Source organism: Uranotaenia lowii, chromosome 1, assembly GCF_029784155.1.
Source record: "Uranotaenia lowii strain MFRU-FL chromosome 1, ASM2978415v1, whole genome shotgun sequence".
NCBI classification, from domain to species: Eukaryota; Metazoa; Arthropoda; class Insecta; order Diptera; family Culicidae; genus Uranotaenia; species Uranotaenia lowii.
In genome coordinates, this window is record NC_073691.1 from 151,501,805 (window position 1) to 151,523,913 (window position 22,109).

The 22,109-nt window shown below is 38.4% G+C and overlaps 2 protein-coding genes across 2 annotated transcripts in view; one reads left to right on the forward strand and one right to left on the reverse strand.

Annotated features, from left to right (window-relative positions):
- Positions 1-22,109, forward strand: part of LOC129738032 (spastin-like) — a 66,322-nt gene that overhangs the window by 13,928 nt on the left and 30,285 nt on the right. The window lies entirely within an intron of this gene.
- On the reverse strand, positions 5,535-7,968 carry LOC129740510 (aminoacylase-1-like). Its single transcript, XM_055732206.1, has 4 exons — positions 7,821-7,968; positions 7,257-7,745; positions 7,002-7,189; positions 5,535-6,442 (listed from the first exon to the last, which is right to left on the reverse strand). The coding sequence occupies exons 1-4, from the start codon at positions 7,921-7,923 to the stop codon at positions 5,996-5,998; spliced, it is 1,227 nt and encodes a 408-aa protein (XP_055588181.1). The 5' UTR covers positions 7,924-7,968; the 3' UTR covers positions 5,535-5,995.

Below are 22,109 nucleotides of genomic sequence, written 5' to 3' on the forward strand. Positions count from 1 at the left end.
TTGCGCGAAGCGCTTGCGTCGAAATATCTCCGTAGCACTATTCTGAAAGTATCCGGAATATTCTGTACTGTTAGCTCAACCATTGAAGTTTCTGATTTCTGGTTTCTGGTTGGTCTTGGACGTACCCATCGTACGGCTGCAACTATATAGACTTCGACAGCACTCTGTAACAGTGTCGTTTCTAGCCCGCTGCGTTCGCCTTTTGGCTTTCAAGCAGCTAACACGAGACTCAACCATTTCTGAAACTCTATCAGTAACCTGATCGTCACTAACACTTGGGTTCAATTGTGATACAGTTCAAGCCTTCTTTTTTTTATAAGTTGATCACCCAGGTGGTAAATCCTTTCAACGGATTGCCTCTTGCCACAATTTGAGACGTTGGTGAGGTGCCTCGTGACTCGAGACCCTCTTCAACTCCGCCCTCTCGACCCAAATCAAGACGAGAAGCCTCTTCTCGTGTCTTGAGGGACCTCTTTCGTTCCGTCTCTTGACCCAATTCGAAACGAGCCGCAACTATCCTCTCCTCGAGTCTGAAGATACACACCTCACTTAACGTGTTCTCCGTCTCAACTCTTTGAGACTCAATCTGAGACTCGACCTCTCCTCGTAAGACTTGAGGTCTGGGCGCCACACGTTTCCGGCGCAAGGCCCTCTTTTCTGCCCGTCGTGTGCCAATCATATCCGCTAATCGGGGCCAGGAACCTCCCTAAAAAGCAGACCGATCAACACCCGCTCGACCACTTTTGGTCGCCCCGCATATCCACCTGGGGTCTCTGGCCATAATTCCCATCCAGAACTGCAAGCGCACATCGGCTTACTCAGTTTCAAGTCAAAACTCCAGCATATATACCCTGCCTCTTGTTACGATTCAAGACTATGGACCTCTTCTCTGACGACTCGAGGTCCGGCCTCTATTCGCAACTCGAGGCTCGCTTGGTTTCCACGACTATCGTGCGCTCCGCCTCTGTTCGAGACCGATGACCTCTTCTCTTTGAACGTCCGTGTGCCGTTTATCCTGGACATGCAGCTTATCCTGGACACGCGCCTTTCACAGCACACGTCCGGGGCGCTACGAAACTAATCGGATGATTCCCGGCGAAGACGTCATCCTACACTGACTCGAGTGTCTCACCCGGCGACGATGTGAAGTCACTCTACCCGAGTTCAAGCCTTCTTTTTTTTTAGTTGGTAACCACAGGTGGTAAATCTCGGTTTACGGATTGCATTCCAAGGCACGGCGAACCACCGCGTCCCCCCAGTTTGCTACTCTGGGTCCATGGGTACAATGGGAAGACTGGGAAGACTCATGATATACTCCGTGTATACCCCCTACTCCCTAAACTCCACCTGGGGCCGCAGACCTGGTTCCCACCTTGAACTGTTTAGTACACTATGCTTCAATAGTGGGAGGTCTATTCGCGCTAATGCGCTCCAAGGCAATACTCATTAACGAGACCACTTTCAGCAAAACCTCTCATCCTTACGACTCGACGCCTGAACTCTCCTCTAACGACTTGAGAACTGACATCTCCTCGCGATGACTCGAGATTCCCACACAAACCTCTCCTTTTCGCGACTTGAAGCCTGATCTCTCCTCTAGCGACTTGAGATCCGACCCCTCCTCGCATCGACTCGAGGTTTACCTCTCCTTTGCACGATTCAAGGCCCGATCTTTCCTCTAACGACTTGAAATCTGACCATTCCTCGTAATGACTCGAGGTGACCACTTGTACCCCTCCTCTTGTTGATAAAGGGCCTGAACCCTCCTCTTACGACTCGAGACCCGACCCCTTAGCATAAAGACTCGGGGTTGACCACACAAACCTCTCCGCCTGAAGGTTTGAGGCCTGACCTCTCCTCTAACGGCTCGAGGCCCGACCTCTATCTTCAGGGTTCGAGGTTTGCCACTTTGCCCGTCTTTGGCCTGATCGAGAGCAGCTTATCCTAGACTCGCGCCTGTCACGGCACTAGTTTAGTGTATACAGACAGGCTTCGGACTTATCTACTCATAGGGTGGACCTCTCATAGAAGGAGAGCAACCACAAGGCTGTAATCCTGTCCTGAATAAATCCACTTTGAGCATGTACTCATTTGTGACCTACGTTTTTGAAGAATCTCGATCTTTCTCTGCCATCGAGACGTGGTTTAATCGGGAGATGCTTGTACTGGAATTGCATCCTCTGGAAACTACTCTTTAGATGGCGGAAATGTTCTATTGGTAGTCTGAACGCGGCTCTTCAACGCTACTACTCAGATGATACATTTGTCGAAGACGTCATCCGTCACCGACTCGAACATCTTACCGGAGACAAAACTAGCCGTACTCCGTGGAAATTTCCTTCTACTGTTGATGAGGTCATGTCTTAAATCACCTTCACTTGTAGGAAACGGCATCACTCGAATACTCTACATGGATGAAGTTGTGTTACCATTTACGCGACGAGAAGATCCACCACTCAGCAGACGAAGGCCTGTATTTATAGATTCACTCGTAGATTCGGAATTACTCTGCTCAAATATCCTCCGACAGTGACATAAATCTACTTAAGTTCGCGGTTACCATGTGAATTAACTTCTGAAAATTGTTTAATGTCCATATTTTCTCATCTTACTTTAATATTATAAGGTCTTCGCGCTGGTGCGCTGCACGGTATACTCAAAGTTGAATCCAATCCCTTAGCAACAATATCGAATCTCCAGGACTCAAAGCCCGACTTCTTCTTGATCCGTACAACTTATCTTAGACTCGCGTCTGTCAACACATGACGAAGACGTCATCCTACTCCGCCTCAAATTACTCAACTGGTGTCGACAGTCACTATACATCGAGGGTATTCCCCGCAACGCAAAATACCCATTTCGGTGCGATATCTACTACAAAGAAGGTCGTATCTTATCCTTATCCCCGCAGCTTAACTCGTACGGAACGGCACTTCTGAAATACCCCCCGTCGGTGGAGTAACCACGGACCAGGCACGCAAAGTTTCTTCGAGATCTAATACGCAAAAGTTTATGCAATATCTTTGTAGATTCATTCATAGGATCGGACGAGATGACCATGTTAAGGTTCCATCTGTCTCTGCCTTGATTCATTCGCATCTTGTTTCGACACTAGACGGACAATACTAATTGTTTGGATAACCCTTTTAAGCCTACCTCTTTTTGGAACGTGTTATACAGCTCTTCTTGTGTCACCTCATCGAGGTAATTAACCTTTACAGTCACCAGCTTCCTCTTTAAGGCGCCTAGAATATGCTCTTCTGCTATTATTATCCACCTCCTATTCTTAGTGTTTCCATTTCTCTCACGGGCTCACTATTTTTTGGGTTGTCCAATTTTTCCATGCTGTAAGCGTGAGGTTCGCCCTCCTTAGGTGTAGCCGCCTTCATGATCCCCAGGTTATTCCTTTCGGGGCCTGGTGCCTTACGAAGCCTTTGCTTAGAGCCAGAACATCGCAAATCGGGAGAGGCATTCGACACCTAAACCGACAGGGAGATTTCCATATTACTAAGGCAACAGAGGATTTACTTATTTACATAGTATACCGTCTCACGACATAACTTGACGAACATAATTCCTATAATTCACTCGGTCCATGGCAACCGTTCTCCAATTCCTCGGGCACCCCACGTTCGCCAGATCACGCTTCACTTGGTCTAACCACCTCGCTTGTTGCGCCCCCGCTCTTCTTGTTCCTACCGGATTCGTAGCGAACACCTGTTTTGCAGGACAGCCGTCCGGCATTCTCGCAACATGTCCCGCCCAGCGTATCCGGCCAGCCTTCACCACCTTCTGGATACTTGGTTCGCCGTAGAGTCGCGCGAGCTCGTGGTTCATCCTTCGCCTCCACACTCCGTTCTCTTGTACGCCGCCAAAGATGGTTCTTAACACTCGTCGCTCGAATACTCCGAGTGTACACAGGTCCTCCTCGAGCAATATCCATGTCTCGTGCCCGTAGAGAACAACCGGTCTAATGAGCGTCATATATAGGTTACACTTCGTGCGAGGGCTAAGTCTTCTCGACCGCAGTTGCTTGTGGAGTCCATAGTAGGCACGACTTCCGCTGATCATTCGCCTCCGGATCTCACGGCTGGTGTCATTGTCTGCGGTCACCAGTGAGCCGAGATAGACAAAGTCTTCGACTATCTCCAGCACGTCGCCGTCGATCGTGACCTTGTTATTACTGGACAAGCGGGTACGGTCGGTCTCGGATCCGCAGGCCAGCATGTACTTCGTCTTGGACGTATTAATCATCAATCCAATCCTTCCTGAAGGCAACAGAGGAGTGACCTCCAGATCTGTAATCGTCTAACCTACGTAGCTTCGAGAGTTTCACGAGTGCGCCATATTCATTCGGCAGTGTCGTCAAGGGTGGGGGTCTATGTAGTTCTCTTAGCCGCACATCTGCAATCGCCTAGGTTTGCAGACATTTTTTTCACTATGGACCACGGGGAGATGGAACTACTTGCCAGAGCCAAACTTGAATTGATCGTCTGGGTTACCAACTAGTATGTTGTCGGCCTTGTTCCAATACTAATCTGACTCTTCCCGCAGTATATTCGACCTATGACGACTGCAACCCCCGCATTTTGTTATGTGCCCGATATCATCAGTTGTTGATTCTTCGACTACTCAGGACTCTTAAATTTAGGGCCAATTCCAGTGAACTTGTCATCTAGTCGATTTCTAAAGTTCTCAAAAGACCGTCCATCCCTTGTGTTTTCAGCGTTTTCTTAAGAAAAGCAGTCCACTTTCCCAGGTCCCCGGACTATCGCTTTCGGAGACGTTTCAGAAATGGACCATTAGGATATTTATGCTCTGTTGAGTTGTTTTCGTATAAAATATTCTTTGATCAAATTTATTAAATTGCCGATAGAATGTAAAACGTAAATGGGCCAACTGTTAAGCATACTTTACAACCTCCATTCGTGCCATAAAAACATGTTCTTTAGTTCTTTTCGAATCTTTACCACAGGATAGTAAAACTGACCACCGTTATTTGCCGTAGGTCAGTCACATCACCAACGTCCAATATTGATCGGTTTCCGTCTGGTAGCCATTTTTCGCAGAAACACCGTACCTATCCTATAGTACAAGTTTAACTCATGTGTCTCTAACTCTTACCGTTTTATTAAGTGTTCATTTTTCATTTCACCACCGGCAGCCACAAGAAGGTCCTTGACCCAGGAGGAACCGCTTGGTGGGGCTCGAAGGCTCGGATTCGTAGAGAGGAGGGAACAGGAGGGAGGATAATTGCCCCTATGTCTGGACATTGATAGTACTGACTTTGAGCTAAATTGTTTACTGCACGCTATTTTATCGGGAACAAGGACAGGGCGCTATAACCTTAGCCTATTTTGTAGACATATAATTGAGGAACATGCCTGTAGGGAGTTGGGGAAAAAAATCAACGCCTCATAGTTGTTGTATGTCCTATGATGTGGAAAATTACCACGTGTGATTTTTTCAAGGGGATAATGGAGTTTTCTTTCGAATAATCCTTGAAAAATGTTATTATGGTAATCCGTGGGCTGTTCGACCGCCCTTTATTGTCACGCAAATCTGATTTGTTTGCTGCACCGGATCCAATTTTTGTGCATGGAATTGAGTGAAAAACTCATTTTGAACTAAAGAAAACTGAAATGCTTAAAGTACAGTGAAAAAAAGTTTTCAAACGCTGAAGAATTCTCCAAATTATGCAAACGTGTTGTTCTATTATTCAGCGCATAAATTTATTAGCTATTTTTATCACATTAAGGACCGCGAAGAAATCTAAGCCTAGAAACACCAAATTTCGTTATTCTATATTTAACAATTCGCTGGATCCAATTTTTCAATTTCAGTATCTTTGAGTCGCCGGAAATTTGGTGTTGTTTTTTTTTTGTAGAACAAAGTTTCATCATTAGATTTCTAACATTTGAGTTATGCTTCTATTTGAGTAGCACATAACGCGGCAAGTAAAAAACGTTAATTTTCGTAATTGGTCCGCAATGTGTTAAGATTCACTTTTGACGTTTGCTACCGAAACTATAATGTTTTTGTAGATTTCTATGCCTTTAAGGAAAACATCTGCACCCAGATACTCATCGTGGGCATGCAACAAAATCGGTGTGTTATTCATGGGCGAAAATCCTAGCGCGGGAATGCCCTGCTCCCGAAGGAACCGGATATCAGTGGCTCCAGGAAGCACCTGGGGTTGTATTTCGAGTTCCATGGCGTTGATCGACCTCTTGAATGCTACCCAAAAAGGGTTCGATTTGTCCAGCTTTGTCGGTTGCAGCTCCGGATCTTTCTCGCCGTACTCGATCCGTATGCCACCGCCAGCTTCCTGGCACCACTGCTCAATTTTTTCTTCCATGGCCGTAGCGCCCGGGTCCAGGGACACCCGGATATCAAAACATAGCATCAGCTCCGGTGGCACCACGTTGCTTTGGACCCCGCCCTTAAATGAGGGAACAAAATAATTCTAACTAGTATACTGACTTCTGAAAAGTGGCATCATTCGTTTTTCATTCAGTGAAGGTCATGAATACTAAAATCTCTTCGTTCTCGTGTCGGCTGTCGTTTAGCTCTGAGGTCTGTGTTTCGTATTTCGAAAATCTAAAGGTGCGAAAATGGGGAAATCCCCTATTATGTGTTGCAGGACATTTTAATTAGATTTGGAAGATTTGAATTTCAATTAAAATTTCATATCCGTGTGTTTGAAACAAATCTGGTTCCTCTTTATGGATACACCGATTTCCAAGCCACCGTCTACTCAAAAATTAACTTCTTCATTGTTGGTCAAATTGAATTATAAAGTTCAAAAAATCCGCAGAAACAAACAAAAACAGCGAATAGCCTGTCGCCCAACTAGATTGACTATTCAAGTTGGATCACATTAGGCATCAGCCGTGTGATTTGGACGCACGCAAATAAATAAAAATAGATTGATTAGTCTTGTGTCGATTTTCCAATCTTCAGATCATTTGTTTTTGATAATGTATCCAAATTTTACTTACCGACATCATGGTAAGATTCACCGTTGTCACATCTCCAATGAAAAGTTTGGAATTGTTCGCTAATCGGGTTTCTTCATGTTTTCGAAAATCCATCATCCGATCAATCAGTAAGCGGGCCTTTTCCCCAGCAGTGTTTTTCAGCAGCAGTGAACCGTGTCCCGGAGTACCGGAAATATAAAAGTTGACACCTAGTTGCCGCAGAAAAATAAATCTTTCGCAATTAATTCCGCCAGTGTTCTTTAACACAGAACTCACGCCTCAATACCCGTTCGGCATAAAACAAGTAGAAAACCTCATTCTCACTAGCGCAACCCTCATCGATGGCAAAGCCCACATTCAGCTGCTTAAAACGATCCGTTTTAACAAATTCCTTCATGCCCAAAGTGCCTCCGATTTCCTCATCCGGGACAAATGTTACATGCACAGTCCGCCGCAAACGAACCCCCTCACGCTTCAGGGCACGAATTACTGCCAGAAATTGAATTCCAACGCATTTCATGTCCTGCGAACCTCGGCCGTAAATCTTGCCATCGTCTGTCATGTGGGCCGAAAAGGGTGGATAACTCCATTTGGCCGCATAAACCGGAACGACGTCCATGTGCGAATTGAGCAAGATGGAGCCCTCTTCAGGGTGGGTCCCGTTCCAAGTCATCAGCACCACCGGTTTTCCAGGATCAACTTCGATGACCTCGCACGGCAGCTCCAGGATTGATGCCTGTCGGAGCAAAAATTCGACACATCCATCTGAATGGGGAAGGCAAAAAAACTTAAAAGGGCTTTTAAACTCTTAACAGCATTAGTGCTATTTCTAAACCGTACCGTAATCGATGTCAGGGTGCACAGATGGAATCCTCAAATATTCTCTAAAAATCTGAATATCGACATTGTTTTCCCATTCGTGAACCTTTGCGTTGCGAGACATTTCGAAAGACTAAAAGTTCCTCACTAAATGCCAAATGTTTAAACCATTTTACTGATACTGACAACGGTGGAGAAGACTGTTGGTTGCAATTACCTCAGATTAAGAATATTGTTCATCTGTGAAGAGAGATTGTGTCCAAATGAACAAACATATGGCATAACTGCTCCACTCTGTACTATCAGTTTAAGTAAACAGAAATTTCTGAGAAAAACGCTGCTTCCCCTTTGTGTTTTCATGATATCAATCCAAACTTCAACGATTCTAAACCCCGGTGGGATGTATCTTTTTTTCTGTGTCTGTGGTTAATTACGATCAAAATGGCACAGTTTTCGATTCTTGCACCTAAAACAAGCCTTTCATGAAATGATCTTATAGAAAATTCTCTGATTGTTCAAGCCATCGAAGTCATACAAATTGAAAGAAAAAAAATTATAATGTCGCAACCTGAATGATTATACAGTGAGCGAAATAAGAATAGCACCACTATGTGTTTTGCTTGTTAAAATATGAATGATTGAAAATTACGAAATATTTCTTCCACAGTCTGTTGAATTGTTTAACGGATAAATCAAGCATAAGTTTACTTTTTTTGGACGTAGCAATTGGCGTTGAGGACCAAAAATGTGAAAAAAGAGTGCGAAATAAGAATTGAACCACTTGAGTTTTTCAACAAAAACATGATTATTTTTAAAAATTTACTGTTTAAAAGTGAATAATAATGCTTCTACAAGTTATTTGAATAGATAACTGCATGTTAAGGAGTTTTCCAAAATTCCAAAGGTTTTCAAAGGTTTCCAAAGGTATTAAAAGGGGGTTTTAAGGGATGCTCCTCTAGCGTTATGGAATTTGATATTTGAGCTATAAAACTTTATCAAACTGCTTGATTTCTTCATTAACATTCATAAGTATGATGCAAATTGATGAAACATAGATTTGAGGCTAAGTTTGAATCCAAAAAGCAGGTTGTAATTCAAAAATACTAATGTTTTTAATAGTCACATAGCTATTCTTATTTCGCTCACTGTATTATTCCATGGAGAAAAATCTATCAATATTTCTCATTGCTGATTTTTTCATGACTGGAAATAATCTCTTGCGACTAGCTATTGATTACACAGTGGAACATCATTTTAGTGCCTATGTTATATTAACTGATTGTTGGTGATTTCGCCGTCTTGAATTCGAATCATTTGTTAGATTTTGTCTATCACCTCTTGTTTTGCTAATAAGCCTTTTGGAAGTATTGAAATTCATCAGTTTTGAGTAAAACCATTCTTTAACTGATAAATTAACAAAACTACATGAAAAACAAAAACTGATTTTGAATCTTTTCATTACCGTCCATTTAATCAAGCATTCAGAATTTTCCATGGTATTTTAATTTCAAAGATAAGCCCTACATGTATTCCCCAATTTTTTTGAACATAAAAAATTTAAAAATTTTTTTTAACTAATTCTGGCATTACTCAAAAATGTTATGTTATGTTATGTTATGTTTGTGCCACTCATCAACTCTCCGTTTTATGAAATTACAGTAGTTCGGAATTGTAACATCTTCTCTTTCGGGAATGTGGTGCACTTCCCGACTTATAATTCCAAAAGAAGATAGATCTCCCATTTCGTTGGCTCAAACTATGAAATCTCCTCAAAGCGGTTCAAACGGATGTAGCCAAAATCGAATGTTTCCAAAATTGAACGGGCTCTGTAGTACTTTAACCAACATTATTGACTGCTTCTTGCTGCAAAAATTGTATAAAACTGAGAAATTTTTCTACTATCGATAGAAGTTGGTGAACTTCAGGTTATAAATCAAATATACTAAATTTTCAGAGAACTGCACAGCTGCACTTATGTTTCAAATAGTGTCATTTCTCTGCCAATGATTTTTCTACTGTCCACAGTGTGCGAAACGAAAGTTCTTAATTTATTGATAGTGTTTGGTTATACATATTCGTTGATTTTCACTTGTAACTCAAGGTTTTCTTAACACTAGAAGGACCGGCAAATTGAATATACCTATTCGGACCGTGACCAGTCAAAATGACTGGTAAAGGGGAAATTTTTTATATCATAATATTTTTAACTTTTTTCTTTTGAAATTGTTTTGTTATTTATTCGCGTGTATTGTAAAATGAATATATATTCACCATGGGTGCACGGAATCACCTCATTTTGGCAAAGTTGACGAATGCGTGTATTTCATAAAATGAATATTTCAAATAATTATCAAAAAATTAAAACACATTATCAATCTTATTGAAAGATCATGTTAGATGGCTATGGGTATTGACCATGGGTGCACGGTTTCACTTCAATTATGTTTTAGTAGATATTTTCTAGCATCCATCGCTCTGAAATTTTTCAACACGTTGCCTATAAATTATACCTAATATTGTAGGTTTTGAAGCATATTTTTTCCATAAGTAGAGTAATTTACCGTGGGTGCACGGATTCACCGCTATTCATCCAAAATCATTTTTTTTGCATGCTAAAGGTAAAGAATAAAGACTTTTATAGATTCACATAAAAATTTGTGTTATATACATGGTTTTTCACTATGAGTGCACGGATTCACCGCGTTTTAATTAAATATTGGACTTTTTGCAAATTTTTAAAAAGCATTTTTACAAATCTTAACTAAACCAAAATCGAAACCATGTCTTTCATGTTCAGACATAATGATTTAAATAACGAATTTTATTTAAAGTTCCGTTTTTTCAATCCTGGAAAAGAAATATATAAATTTTATCTTGAAATAAAATTACATTAAATTATTACAAAACATGTTTTTTGCCATCGTACACTTATCTGATAAGATCTGATCAACACCCAAGAAATTGGAAAACGGTTACCATGGACCGAGTGAGTTTCAGGGATTATATGCATCAAGTTATGTCGTGCGACGGAAAACAGTGAAAATAAAAATAATGAATCAACATTGTCAAATGTACACATTGATTTGTTTTTCCTAAAATTTTTTTCGATTGACAAATATTGCATTTCAAATACCTATCATATCTAACTCAAAAATATGTTGTGTTCTGAAGCAAGTTGAAAACTATTTCACTCTATATAATATACAATGGCGAATTTGCAGCCATTCCGTGCACCCATGTTGAAATATCCGCATCCGATGTGGTCTATCAGATAGGCTGGCGCGAGTCTGGTCTAGGTATGCCAGGCGTACTGGATTCGATTCCTTGTATCGGCAAGAAAATTCTTGGGTTCAAACCCCATAAGTTGCCGACAGGTAAGGTGTGTTTCCTCTTATAATAAGAATGTTCAATCAGTTGCCAGCTGGCCAGGTATATACACGGGTGCCGGAATACCTGTAAGTGAACTTGCATTGGAAATTTGTCGAGCCTAATAATCTAAGAATGCATGTGAATACATACTTGGGCAGAAACTGCGGTGAATCCGTGCACCCATGGTGGATAACCAACATATAAGAATATATCGTGCACCCATGTTGAAATATCATTGAAATTATTCAGTTTCATAGCTGATGTCTTCAAATTTGAATAAATAAGTACTCAATTCATAATACTTTTACTCATTTTAGTTTAGTATAAAACATATTTATCACCTAAAACTACTCGATTACTCGAATGGACATGTATTAAATCTAACATAACTTTTACAAATCTTGATGAAATATCGCCAAATTTTGACAGAAAGTTTGATTATAGTTGAGCAACAAAACAGACCAAAAAAATTGGGAGTCAAGTGCTTGAAGCGCCACACAGTGGCCAATCCGAGAACTTTTTCTGCAAATCTTCACGACTTCGCATCGAAAATCAATAATTTCATAACGAATGACACACTTCTGCCCACCATAAATCAACAAGGACTCATTGTCTTGAATGTAGCTTGCAAATGAAACCAAAAGCAAGCGATAAATTTTTATCTTGTTCGAGTTATAGGGTTGTGAATTTTACCAGTCATTTTGACTGGTCACTGTCCGAGTGTCCATGGCGAAATTTTTCTCGCTTACTAAAAGAGCTAGTGAAAAAAAATACACAGTTTTGTAGAGATTCAAAATTCATGAAAAGTCGTATTTTTTGCGAATTTTTAAAGCGAAGTATGCAAAAGATATTCAACAAACAAAGTGTCCAACCAGTCATTTTGACTGGTGCGGTCTTTCTAGTGTTAATTCAATTTTGTTTTCTCGATGTCCATGTTTAAACAATTTTTAGAAAAATAATTGGTAGAACAATAATTTTTCTCAATGACTATGACTTTTTTTACAATTTAGGTACATAGTTTAATTTTTCGAAAATTCAGCTCAATTTATTATGTTCGGGAATTCCGGGGATTTTTCTATCGTTTCCCGGGATTAAGGAATTCCCGAAACTGTATGATTCCCGGGATTTCCCGGGACAGACACTCTTGGTTGACTATTAATTTGGCCCTGCGTCGAACATTTTGACGCAGAATTATCAGTGTTGAATATCCTTAAACAAGTTAGTCCATTTTTAAGGCCACATCACTTTTTTTTATCTTAACTCGAATCGAAATGCAGTCTTCGAATGAAATATTTATCATAGTTTAGGCTTTGAGAAAAACCATATTCAACAGAAATCAGCCGAAATACACCAAAGTTATTGATGGAAAATTGGATTTTCATGTCCCCCCCGCACAAAATCCCATCCAAACTTCAGGGTCGTTGAGCAACCCCTTCACGTGCTCGGATCTGACCCCAAATTGGCATGAAATCTTGTACTAGGCCTGGGATCAATTTTAGCCTGCAGTGCATAACATTTCATAAGTTTCCCATACAAATTTGGGGTAGTAGAGTGAGTCGATTTGAAGTGATTTTTGAATTCCTCAAACCCTGGGATCTAAAAAGCTTCGTTTTGGTTCAAAACTCATCCATGATTTTTTGCAGAGTTTTTAAGTAACGTTTACATGAGTAAATTTGAACTTTAAGGTTTGTACGAGAAAATTGAACATTTTGTACTGAAAAATAAACATTTTTTTTTCTATGGAACCGAGCCTGTTTATGTTTTTTGTGCCAATTTTAAAATTTTCCAAAGAAAGTTTTCCGCTGAACAACTTTGTCAAAGACCTTAACTTTGTATCTTATCAATGAGGCAAACAAAAATTTAGCTGTTTAACAGGGGTATGCCTTTTGGCATTGATAAACAATAAATTCAATTTACATCACTGCTGGGTGCATAGCGAGGTATTGCATGACTACTTTTCATGCAATGCTTTGCGAGGCACAACCAGTGATGTCAATTAAATTTATCGTTTATCAAGGCTAAAAGACATACCCCTGTTAAAAGCTAATAACTTTTTTGTCTAATAAGATACAAGGTTAATATCTTCGACAAAATTGTTCCCCTAACATGATTTTTGTAATCCTTAAGTCAATTTTGGACAAAAGTGATTTAGAGATAACAACCGATTTCGACTTTTTAAACATTAAACATTTTAAGTCATTTGGCATTCAAATTTAAATTTCAATTATTGCTGTTTTCCTTTGGTTCCCCTTTTGATGATTTTTTAGGGCAGAAAAACCCGACACCTTGGGCGCTTTGAGGAGCTCCAAAATCAAGCTCGATTGAGCTACAATTTGGCACAGATCAGATTTTTGGGCCAATCTCCAAAATGCTTATGGTCTGTTTTCTAAATTCAATGCATTTGACCGGGCATTCTCAAAGTTAAGTTCGACACCGGAACTCAAACTAAGGCCCTTTTCTGGTTCTTTTGACCGATCCTATTCAAAACGAATCTCTTTGTAGGATTTGGAAAATAGTCATTGTGTGATTTCTGAATTATAACGGTTTGAGTAAAGAAGCACAGAAAATCAAATGTTGCTTGAACTACTGTATCGCAAGTCAAAAATATTTTATACTAGCTGACCCGGTGTGCTTTGCTACACCTTTCAAAATCAAATGATATTTTCAAAAATTATTCGAATTCTTATTGTTTTATTGGCATTATTTTAAATCAAATTTTAACATAATTCATTAGCAACCGCTATAAAACGAATTGCAACACAAAGACTACTATAAAACTAATATTCTGAATCTTGCTCTATAAATTTGTGTTCAAGATCCGATAATTTTAATCTGTCTGGAGGGTCTCAAATTAATCGTACGCAAACAATCTAACTTATAAAATCTGGTTGTTTTTTCTTGATATGCTCTGGATTTATGCTAAACTGATAAAAGAGCTCCCCCCTGTCTTTCCCTTCACCCCCTGCTGAATGGAGTTCGTGATCTTTAATAATCATACCAATTTTTTTCGTTCCCAAAAATCCTCTTATATCAAATATCCATTGGATCCATTGATTAATAAGTTTTAAAGCTTTACAACAAAATTTATATGGAGCGCCCTCCTTTCTTCCCCTCTCTCCACTGTTAAGCGTAAGGGTCTATAACAATCGTAGAAACATATTTCGTAACCAAGAACCTTTCCATGCCATATTTGTTTCCATTTGTTGGCTTCGTTAGCATAAATTGAGAACTTATGCTAACAAAATTGTATTGAGCTCACCTTCCTTCTCCCATGTACCTACTCACTGAAAGGAGGATGGTGTGTCAGATAATCATAGAATCATACCAAAATGATTTTCCATGTTAAGTATTGTCCGTTTCTCGGATTTTGTAAAATAAAAGTTAAATGTAAGCTTCCCTCTTCCTTTCCTATATTCCATGCCATGCCAAATTTGGTTTTATTTAAGTTGTAAATTTTTGAATAATGTTTAAACTTGAAAGGGAGTACCATCCCCCTTTCCGTTCTCTTCTTTCAATAGAGGGGTGATAACTTAATATTCATAAAAGTATTTTTCGTACTCAAATACTTTTTGATGGTTATGATGAAATTTGGTTTCATTTGCTCGATTAATTCTCGAGTTATGCAGGCAAAAAAAATGGAAACCCCCCTTCTTCCTTTATATCTTACCGCTTAAAAGGTACGGCTTCAATTTATAATAGAAACATTTCTCGTATCCAAATACACTCACATGGTTCAATTTGTTTGATCAGCTCTCCAGTTATACTGAAAATTGTAAGGGAGACCTCGCCTCCCCCTTTTCATCCACCTCTTCGAAAGAGTGAGGGATACCAAATATTCATAGAAGCATTTCTCGTACCCAAATATCGTTCCATGCCAAATTTGGTTCCATTTGCTGTTTTATTTCTTGAGTTATGCAGTAAAAATTGTATGAAACTCCCCTCCCTCTTTCCTTCCTCCCCGCTGTAAGAAGGAAGGGGTCTCAAACAATCATTAGAACATGTCACGTTCCCAAATACCCGCCCATGCCAAGTTTGGTTCCATTTGCTTAATTACTTTCTTAGTTATGTTGAAAACTATAGAAGAGGCCCATCCTCCCTTTATATCTCCCTACTGGAAAGAGGGAGGGGTCTCAAATAATCATAGAAATATTTTTCGTATCCAAATACCCTCACATGCCAAATTTGGTTCCATTTGCTTTATTAGTTTATGAACTATATAAAAAAAATATGAAAGAGGCACCACCCCCTTTCAACTGGAAAGAGGGAGGGGTTTCAAATAATCATTGAAATATTTTTCGTATCCAAATACCTTCCCATGCCAAATTTGGATCCAATATCTTGATTAGTTTTCGAGTTATATAAAAAATTGTAAGGTAGCCCCCCTCCCCCCTTCCTATCACGCCACTGAAAGGAGGGAGGGGTACCAAATATTTATAGAAATATTCCTCGTTCCCAAATACCACCCCATGCCAAATATGATACCATTTGCTTGATGGGTTCTCGAGTTATGCAAAAAATTGTCTTTTGTTTGGGAGGCCCCTCCCCCCCTTAATGAGAGAGGGAGGGGTCTCAAACCACAATAGGAACCTTCCCCTGCCTCCAATACCCCCACCTGAAAAGTTTCACGCAAATCGGTTCAGTAGTTTCCGAGTCTATAGGGAACAGACAGACAGACAGACAGACAGACAGACAGACAGACAGACAGAAATTCATTTTTATATATATAGATGATGAAAACCTTAAGATAGAATCGAATTAGTCTAAGTGTTCAATTATTTGAGTGTTATGAAACAATCAAATCAATGAAATAAGTTGAAAATTTATCTTTATGCCGACAAAAATAGACAATTAAAATTTGGAAAAACATGAATTTTTGTTCGGGAAAACCGGGAAGAAACCGGGAATTTCAAAATAAAAAAGCTGTGGCCACCCTGATATAATCAGCATTGTTTGATGAATAAAGTTTTCTAGATTTTGTCACAAAAAAAATTTCTCCAGCTTTACTTGAAAATTGAAAATTCAATACTTTGCGCAAAGTAACATTTAGAGTTTGTGCCGAATTTGGGTCTCAAAATTGTGCGAAGTCTAAGTCCAATCAACTATTTACAAGTAATTTGAGAACAATATTGTTATCTGGAAAATCTTTTCAAATGATTGTTGTTAATAAAATGAACCACTGCACAGATAATGAAATTAAAGGCGCTGTTGGTTTTAAATTTACTCTTTATTTTTTACATACATAAATACCTGTTAAAACAATCACATATGCATTCAAACATGAACGCAAGTTTGGACAATTGAGTAACAGTAAAAAGTATTAAATCCTTTGAAAATCATTAGAACGATTTTCAAATGCTTCTGGTTTCAGTTTTAAATTTTTACTTAAATGAAAGAGAAAAGTCCAAGTTGTTTCGTAGTTATAATTATTTGTTTTACATTATGTTTAATGGCAATTCGCTGGCAGTTGAATAAAATTCTTGAAGAAAGAATGTAGAATTGAAATGAAAATAGTCTTGAGGGAGACATCCAGATGTTAAAATCTTTAGGGCAAAATAAATAATAAAAATGAAAATGACGGATGGATTAAGCAGATTATTAGTAGAAGAAATGAATGGTGCTGAAAATTGAGCTGAAGATCATCAACGATCAAAGGTTGATTAAATTTATGTTTAACTTTAGGTATTGAGGTGGCTTTAGCATTGACTATTGAAGTTGTCAAATTTTCTACAGCCAAATCAATATCTTCTATTGAATTCAGGGGAACGTTTGCATCTAAATTACGTTCAATAAAATTCCTATATCGCTCCCAGTCAGCTTTTGAAAGTTAAATGATGATTTGAAAGGGTTTTCAATGGGACTTTTGGATAGAGAAAAAGTTACTGGAAGGTGGTCTGAATCGAGGTCCGCCTGAGTAACTAATTGACTACAAAACTCCCCTTAAACCGTTAGATCCAAATCGATTGTGAAGGGATTTCTAATTGACCGCTACATTGGAAAGGCAAATATGCGGCAACAATTATAATGTTCTCCACCGACGTTTTTAATTCAATTCCAATTGTTTCTAAGACTTTTGTATTGAAAGAAGGAGGAAGTCTGAATTTGAGACGACTATTGATGACAATAGCTACACCCCCACCTTGTCGATCAAGTCGATCATTTCGCAAAATTTTAAAGAAAGCATTGCTTTTCAAGTTATTGTCCGGCATTAAAAAAGTTTCGGTGATGGCAGCAATATGTATGTTGTGAGTTTTCAAAAATAAAAAGAACTCATCTTGGTTAGCCAGCAAAGATCCAGCGTTCCAATGCATAACATTGAAACACCTATTTGGATCCATGAGCGAATCGTAAAGTCATAGTAATTTTGTTAGCATAATTAAAAGAAGTTTGAATTCCCATTTCCCATTAGTTATACCCGAAGCAGGCAACCTATTTTCAACCACCTCTGAGAACGTTAAACAACGAGTCTGTGGCGCTGAATCAGCACAGGTAACAATAAAATCACTCTGTTGTGGTATGAGCCTACTTGGTTGAATGATTCAACTGGATCAAAGCAATCGAAAGATTCCTTTTAATTCAACCACAAAAAGCTTGACAACGGCGTTATGTGTTGAAGAAAATTTGTAGGAGATTTTCGAAACGGTTCAAATTTGACTCGACAATGAAAGATATGACGAGCCTTTTCAAGAATTTGCAAATTATGAACCTGATCCTTTTTAAAAGGGGTCAAATAAAGCTCAGGAGCAAAACCAACATTACTGGTATTATTCGTGTTGGTTCTTTTCCTCATTTGAATTACTTGAATCGGAGAGAAACCTAACAAAGAATTTAATTCGGCTGTGATCGCCGGTGAGACCACGAAGTACAACTTTTAAGGGACGATCACTTGTCGTATGTAAAAAAAATGTTGAATTTTTTGAAAATCATTAAAAGATTCCGCCTACATACGAGCAGTTCCCCTTCGACCGATCTAAAAAGAAATCTTCACATCCTTGACGGAAGTGACGATTTCTTTCCGGAAGGCATTGAAGTCATCGGTGGAACCTTTTTATTTTTAAGAGTTTAAGAAGAAGAAGCTTTCTTATTACTCTTATCAGAATTAAAAATGAATATTTCCTCATCACCGATGTTATGAAGGACATCGAATTAATTGGAAAATTCAACTTTTTTGGCCGATGGACCTGAATAAGGTTCAGCAATTCTTTTTCTTCCGGCTTTTGAGCCGGCCGATGACTTCCCCATGCTGGAAAGATAAGAGAGAATATTAATAAAAGAAAACGAAAATAATTTAGCACTGAAAAGTGTTTATTTAAAAACAGGTAAGAAAATAAATAAATAATATAAAATCTTCCTGTAGGTATACAGCAACGATACAATGCTCCGGCGTACGTGTTGACGGCTCAACAGTACAGATAGAAGTGATTCCTATCTTTAAGGTGATTTTTGAATTTTTAAAGCCAATTTTGGACAAAGAAAATTATTTAGAGATAACAACATATTTCGACTTTTTAAGCATTTTAAGTCATAATTTAGTTTAGGCATCAAAATTTTAGTTTCGATTTTCCATTTTTTCCTTTGGACCCCATTTGCTGATTTTTGAGGGTACCGACACTTTGGGCGCTTTGAGGAACTCCAATTCCAGTTCGATTGAGCTACAATTTAGCACAGATCCGTTTTTTGGACCAATCTCCAAAATGCTTATGGTCGGTTTTCTAAATTCAATGCATTTGACCGGGCATTCTCGAAATTAAGTTCGACACCGGAATCCAAACTTAGGCCTTTTTCTTGTTCTTTTGACCAACCCTATCAAAAACGAATCTCTCTGTAGGATTTGGAAAATAGTAATTGCGTAATATCTGAACCATAACGGTTTGAGTAAAGAAGTACAGAAAATCAAATGTTGGTTGAACTACTGTATCTCAAGTCCAATATATTTTATATCTTTATCTTTTAAAGACAATTTGAAAAGAATACCAAAAGAGTAAAGAGTTATGGAATATTAAAATTCATTTTTTGCGGATGCATCGCATTTCTTTAGAGTTATTAATGACACTGTTTTCAAAAATCTTGGCTATGGCCGTAAATCTAGTGTTAACAGTGTTTGATCATGATGCCTTATTGAACATATCCTTCGTGACCTGATGATACAAAAATATCGGCTAACCCAACAAATCGCTGATGCCAATTTGCTGATGAATCTTGTTTCAAAACCTACGGCTTGTGGCAATATTAACCTCATCATAAAGTTGCCCATGAACTCTTTTATTTTTCCTTCACCGCATCCATAAAAGTTGTGAAACAGAAAACCCCTTTTAAAGTTCTATTTCGATGCAACTCGCACTCAGAACGCTTGTTTAGTTTACTCTGTTCTTACGGGACAGTAGCAAGAAAAAAAAAACAACATCAGCATTCCTTTATCGTTGGTTCGATATGTTGAATGCTCGGATGGTATGCCTTTGTCTTGTAAGTTTATGAATGATGGCATTAAGGCAGGATTAGGTGTATGGTAAACGGGTAAGATGTGTGGGTGGTAAATGTGCACACCATTTGCAGTCTTTGTTGTTGCCCTTTCTCGTCGTAACTCAAAACTCGACACCTTCACTTCCAAATTGATTTTTGCTCATTTTTGGCTTTGCTTTTGGCACTAAATTTGAAGTAAAAACCCTTGTTGTACGTACGCTTGTCATCGATCTCTTTGGTCACCTGATATCGTGTCCTTTTTAGAACGCCTTCAAGAAAAAATCGGCATCTCTGAAAAATAACCATAGGTAAAAACAAATTCAAATGTTGTCTAAATGTAGAAAAGCGGCTTTACCTTCTTCAAAAATTAGTAGCTATACAAATACATATTTACAAAATATTTTCGTCAAAATGTACATTTTAAATTAAAATTTCGGAATGACTGGCCAAATTGTGGGAATCTTATTAAAGCACTGTAATAAACCGTATTCTCTATGAAATGTTTTATTAAAGACAACATACAGTGTTGAGTTAAGTGATGAAATTTGCAATTTTATCGTTCATCTATTGATTGTTTCACCCTCAAAATCATTTGTACTTCGGACACCTTTGAAAAAACTAATTGTTATGATAGTAATAGTAATTATTATTAAATTTGTTTAGCGATGTGTATTGTTTTTTGCTTGAAATACAGACTGAAAAAATGACGTGGACAATTTTAAGATTAAAACTTAACACCTAGATGGGAATCAAACCTATGCCATCAGTGCACCAGCGATTACCGTCTTACCACGCTAGTCACCACAAAACTTTTTTCAACCTAGACCTAAATTATTTTGATGTGTTTCAATAAATATTGATAGCTTACACGTAGTAATTTCCAAGTCCTAGTTGAAGGAATTGCATACGCATATTAGTTGTGTTGTAATGTTTCCCAAAAACCGATTCTCAATATGTTAGCGAGAGTCAAAACCGCCGGGGCGAACTATATTTGACAGTAACTTCTTTATTGTGAACAACTTCAAATCTGAAAGGTGGAAGAGGAAATAAGACAAAATTCTTTCTACAAAACTATACGACTACTCACATTCAGTCAACCGGCCTGTACTTTGGCTGACCTCTTCACTAACCTAAGCACAACTCTGTGCTACTGCTAATTGCAGAATGGAATCCCTATGGGAAAATATAGGTTAAGTGCGATGCCGCTTTCATATAAAAAATACAATTTTACCGAAACTGTTCGGTCGGATCCACCAAGGAATCATATACTGGCCCGACTCTGCAAGCCTATTTTGCCCTATAATTTTAAGTTTAGGGTTACAATACATATTTAATGATAAATTATAAATCAATAACTTACGGTTCGTACAAATATTGCAGACCGGTGGATTGAGTACCTTCCGGCTGTATCTACGCACCTCGATGCGAGCTCTCTATCAGCGGCCACTAAACCTTCACTTTCCAATCTGCCTATCTATCAACTTTCAAACTTTCTTTTTAACTTTTCACTCTACTAATATATTTTCCTCTTCCGAACTATCAACCACGCGCTTTTTTTCTTCCTACTTAAAAATGAACTCTTCTTTTACTTCTTTCTCCTATTGGTTTTTTCCCGCTCATCGAGAACTGTCACACACTGGGGTGTCGTCAGCTCCCGGTCTAATTGGCCTTGTGGCAACACAATCGGTCCAATTTGATGTTTCCTTGAAGAAATTCCACAAATTTAACACTAAGTTGTACATCGTTCGAGGATATGATGGCTATCATATGAACCCTTTCTCTTTCGAAAATTGGAAAATATTTCAGCGCAATTAATAATAGTCTGATATCATTACTTGTTTTTGTTTCAGATTTTAGGATCACCAGGATTAGTTGTGTAACTAATTATATAAAATTGTTCCAAAAGTGTTGTACTCTACATCATTTTCAAAGGTTTTCAAAAATCCATTTTCCCGTTAATTTTGACTAGTTTTGTTGCGCTTAATCAAAATACTCATTCAGTTTTTTCCTATAACACTGTTATAACAGCTCTGAAAAAGAAGTTAAAGGAATTTTTTCTTCCTATTTTCCCCGCAGTAAAATATTGATATGTATTACAATTGAAACAATTTTTAAATTTCTCAAAAAGCGTCATTTCACCATAACTAGAGATGGTAGACAAAATGTGACAAAAAGAAATCTGAGTTTCATATTCTTCTAGAATAAATTTTTGAAACAAAGGCATAAAACTGTTTTTCCACTGTCACGTCCAAGCGTTTGTACCGCTCACAAGGATTTTTTATAGGTTGGCGTATCAAAAAATTTCAAACTTTTCAACAATTTTGATAATTCAAATCATACAAAAAAACCAACGAAAAAGGAGAACAAAAAATTTTCTTACATGTTTTACATAATTTTGAAATTCAATTTTTTGTTGGAAATAGTGTAAATGTTGACAACTTCTACAAAATAGTTAATTCAAATGGATGGATTGATTTTTTTTGG

What these genes read in the sequence shown, in the direction of transcription:
- LOC129740510 (XM_055732206.1), bottom strand. Translation starts at nt 7,923, where the DNA reads ATGTCTCGCAACGCAAAGGTTCACGAATGGGAAAACAATGTCGATATT. An exon ending in TGCCGAACGGGTATTGAGGC is followed by an intron (nt 7,190 to 7,256) that starts GTGAGTTCTGTG and finishes TGCGGCAACTAG; the next exon opens with GTGTCAACTTTTATATTTCC. An exon ending in TGAATCTTACCATGATGTCG is followed by an intron (nt 6,443 to 7,001) that starts GTAAGTAAAATT and finishes CCCTCATTTAAG; the next exon opens with GGCGGGGTCCAAAGCAACGT.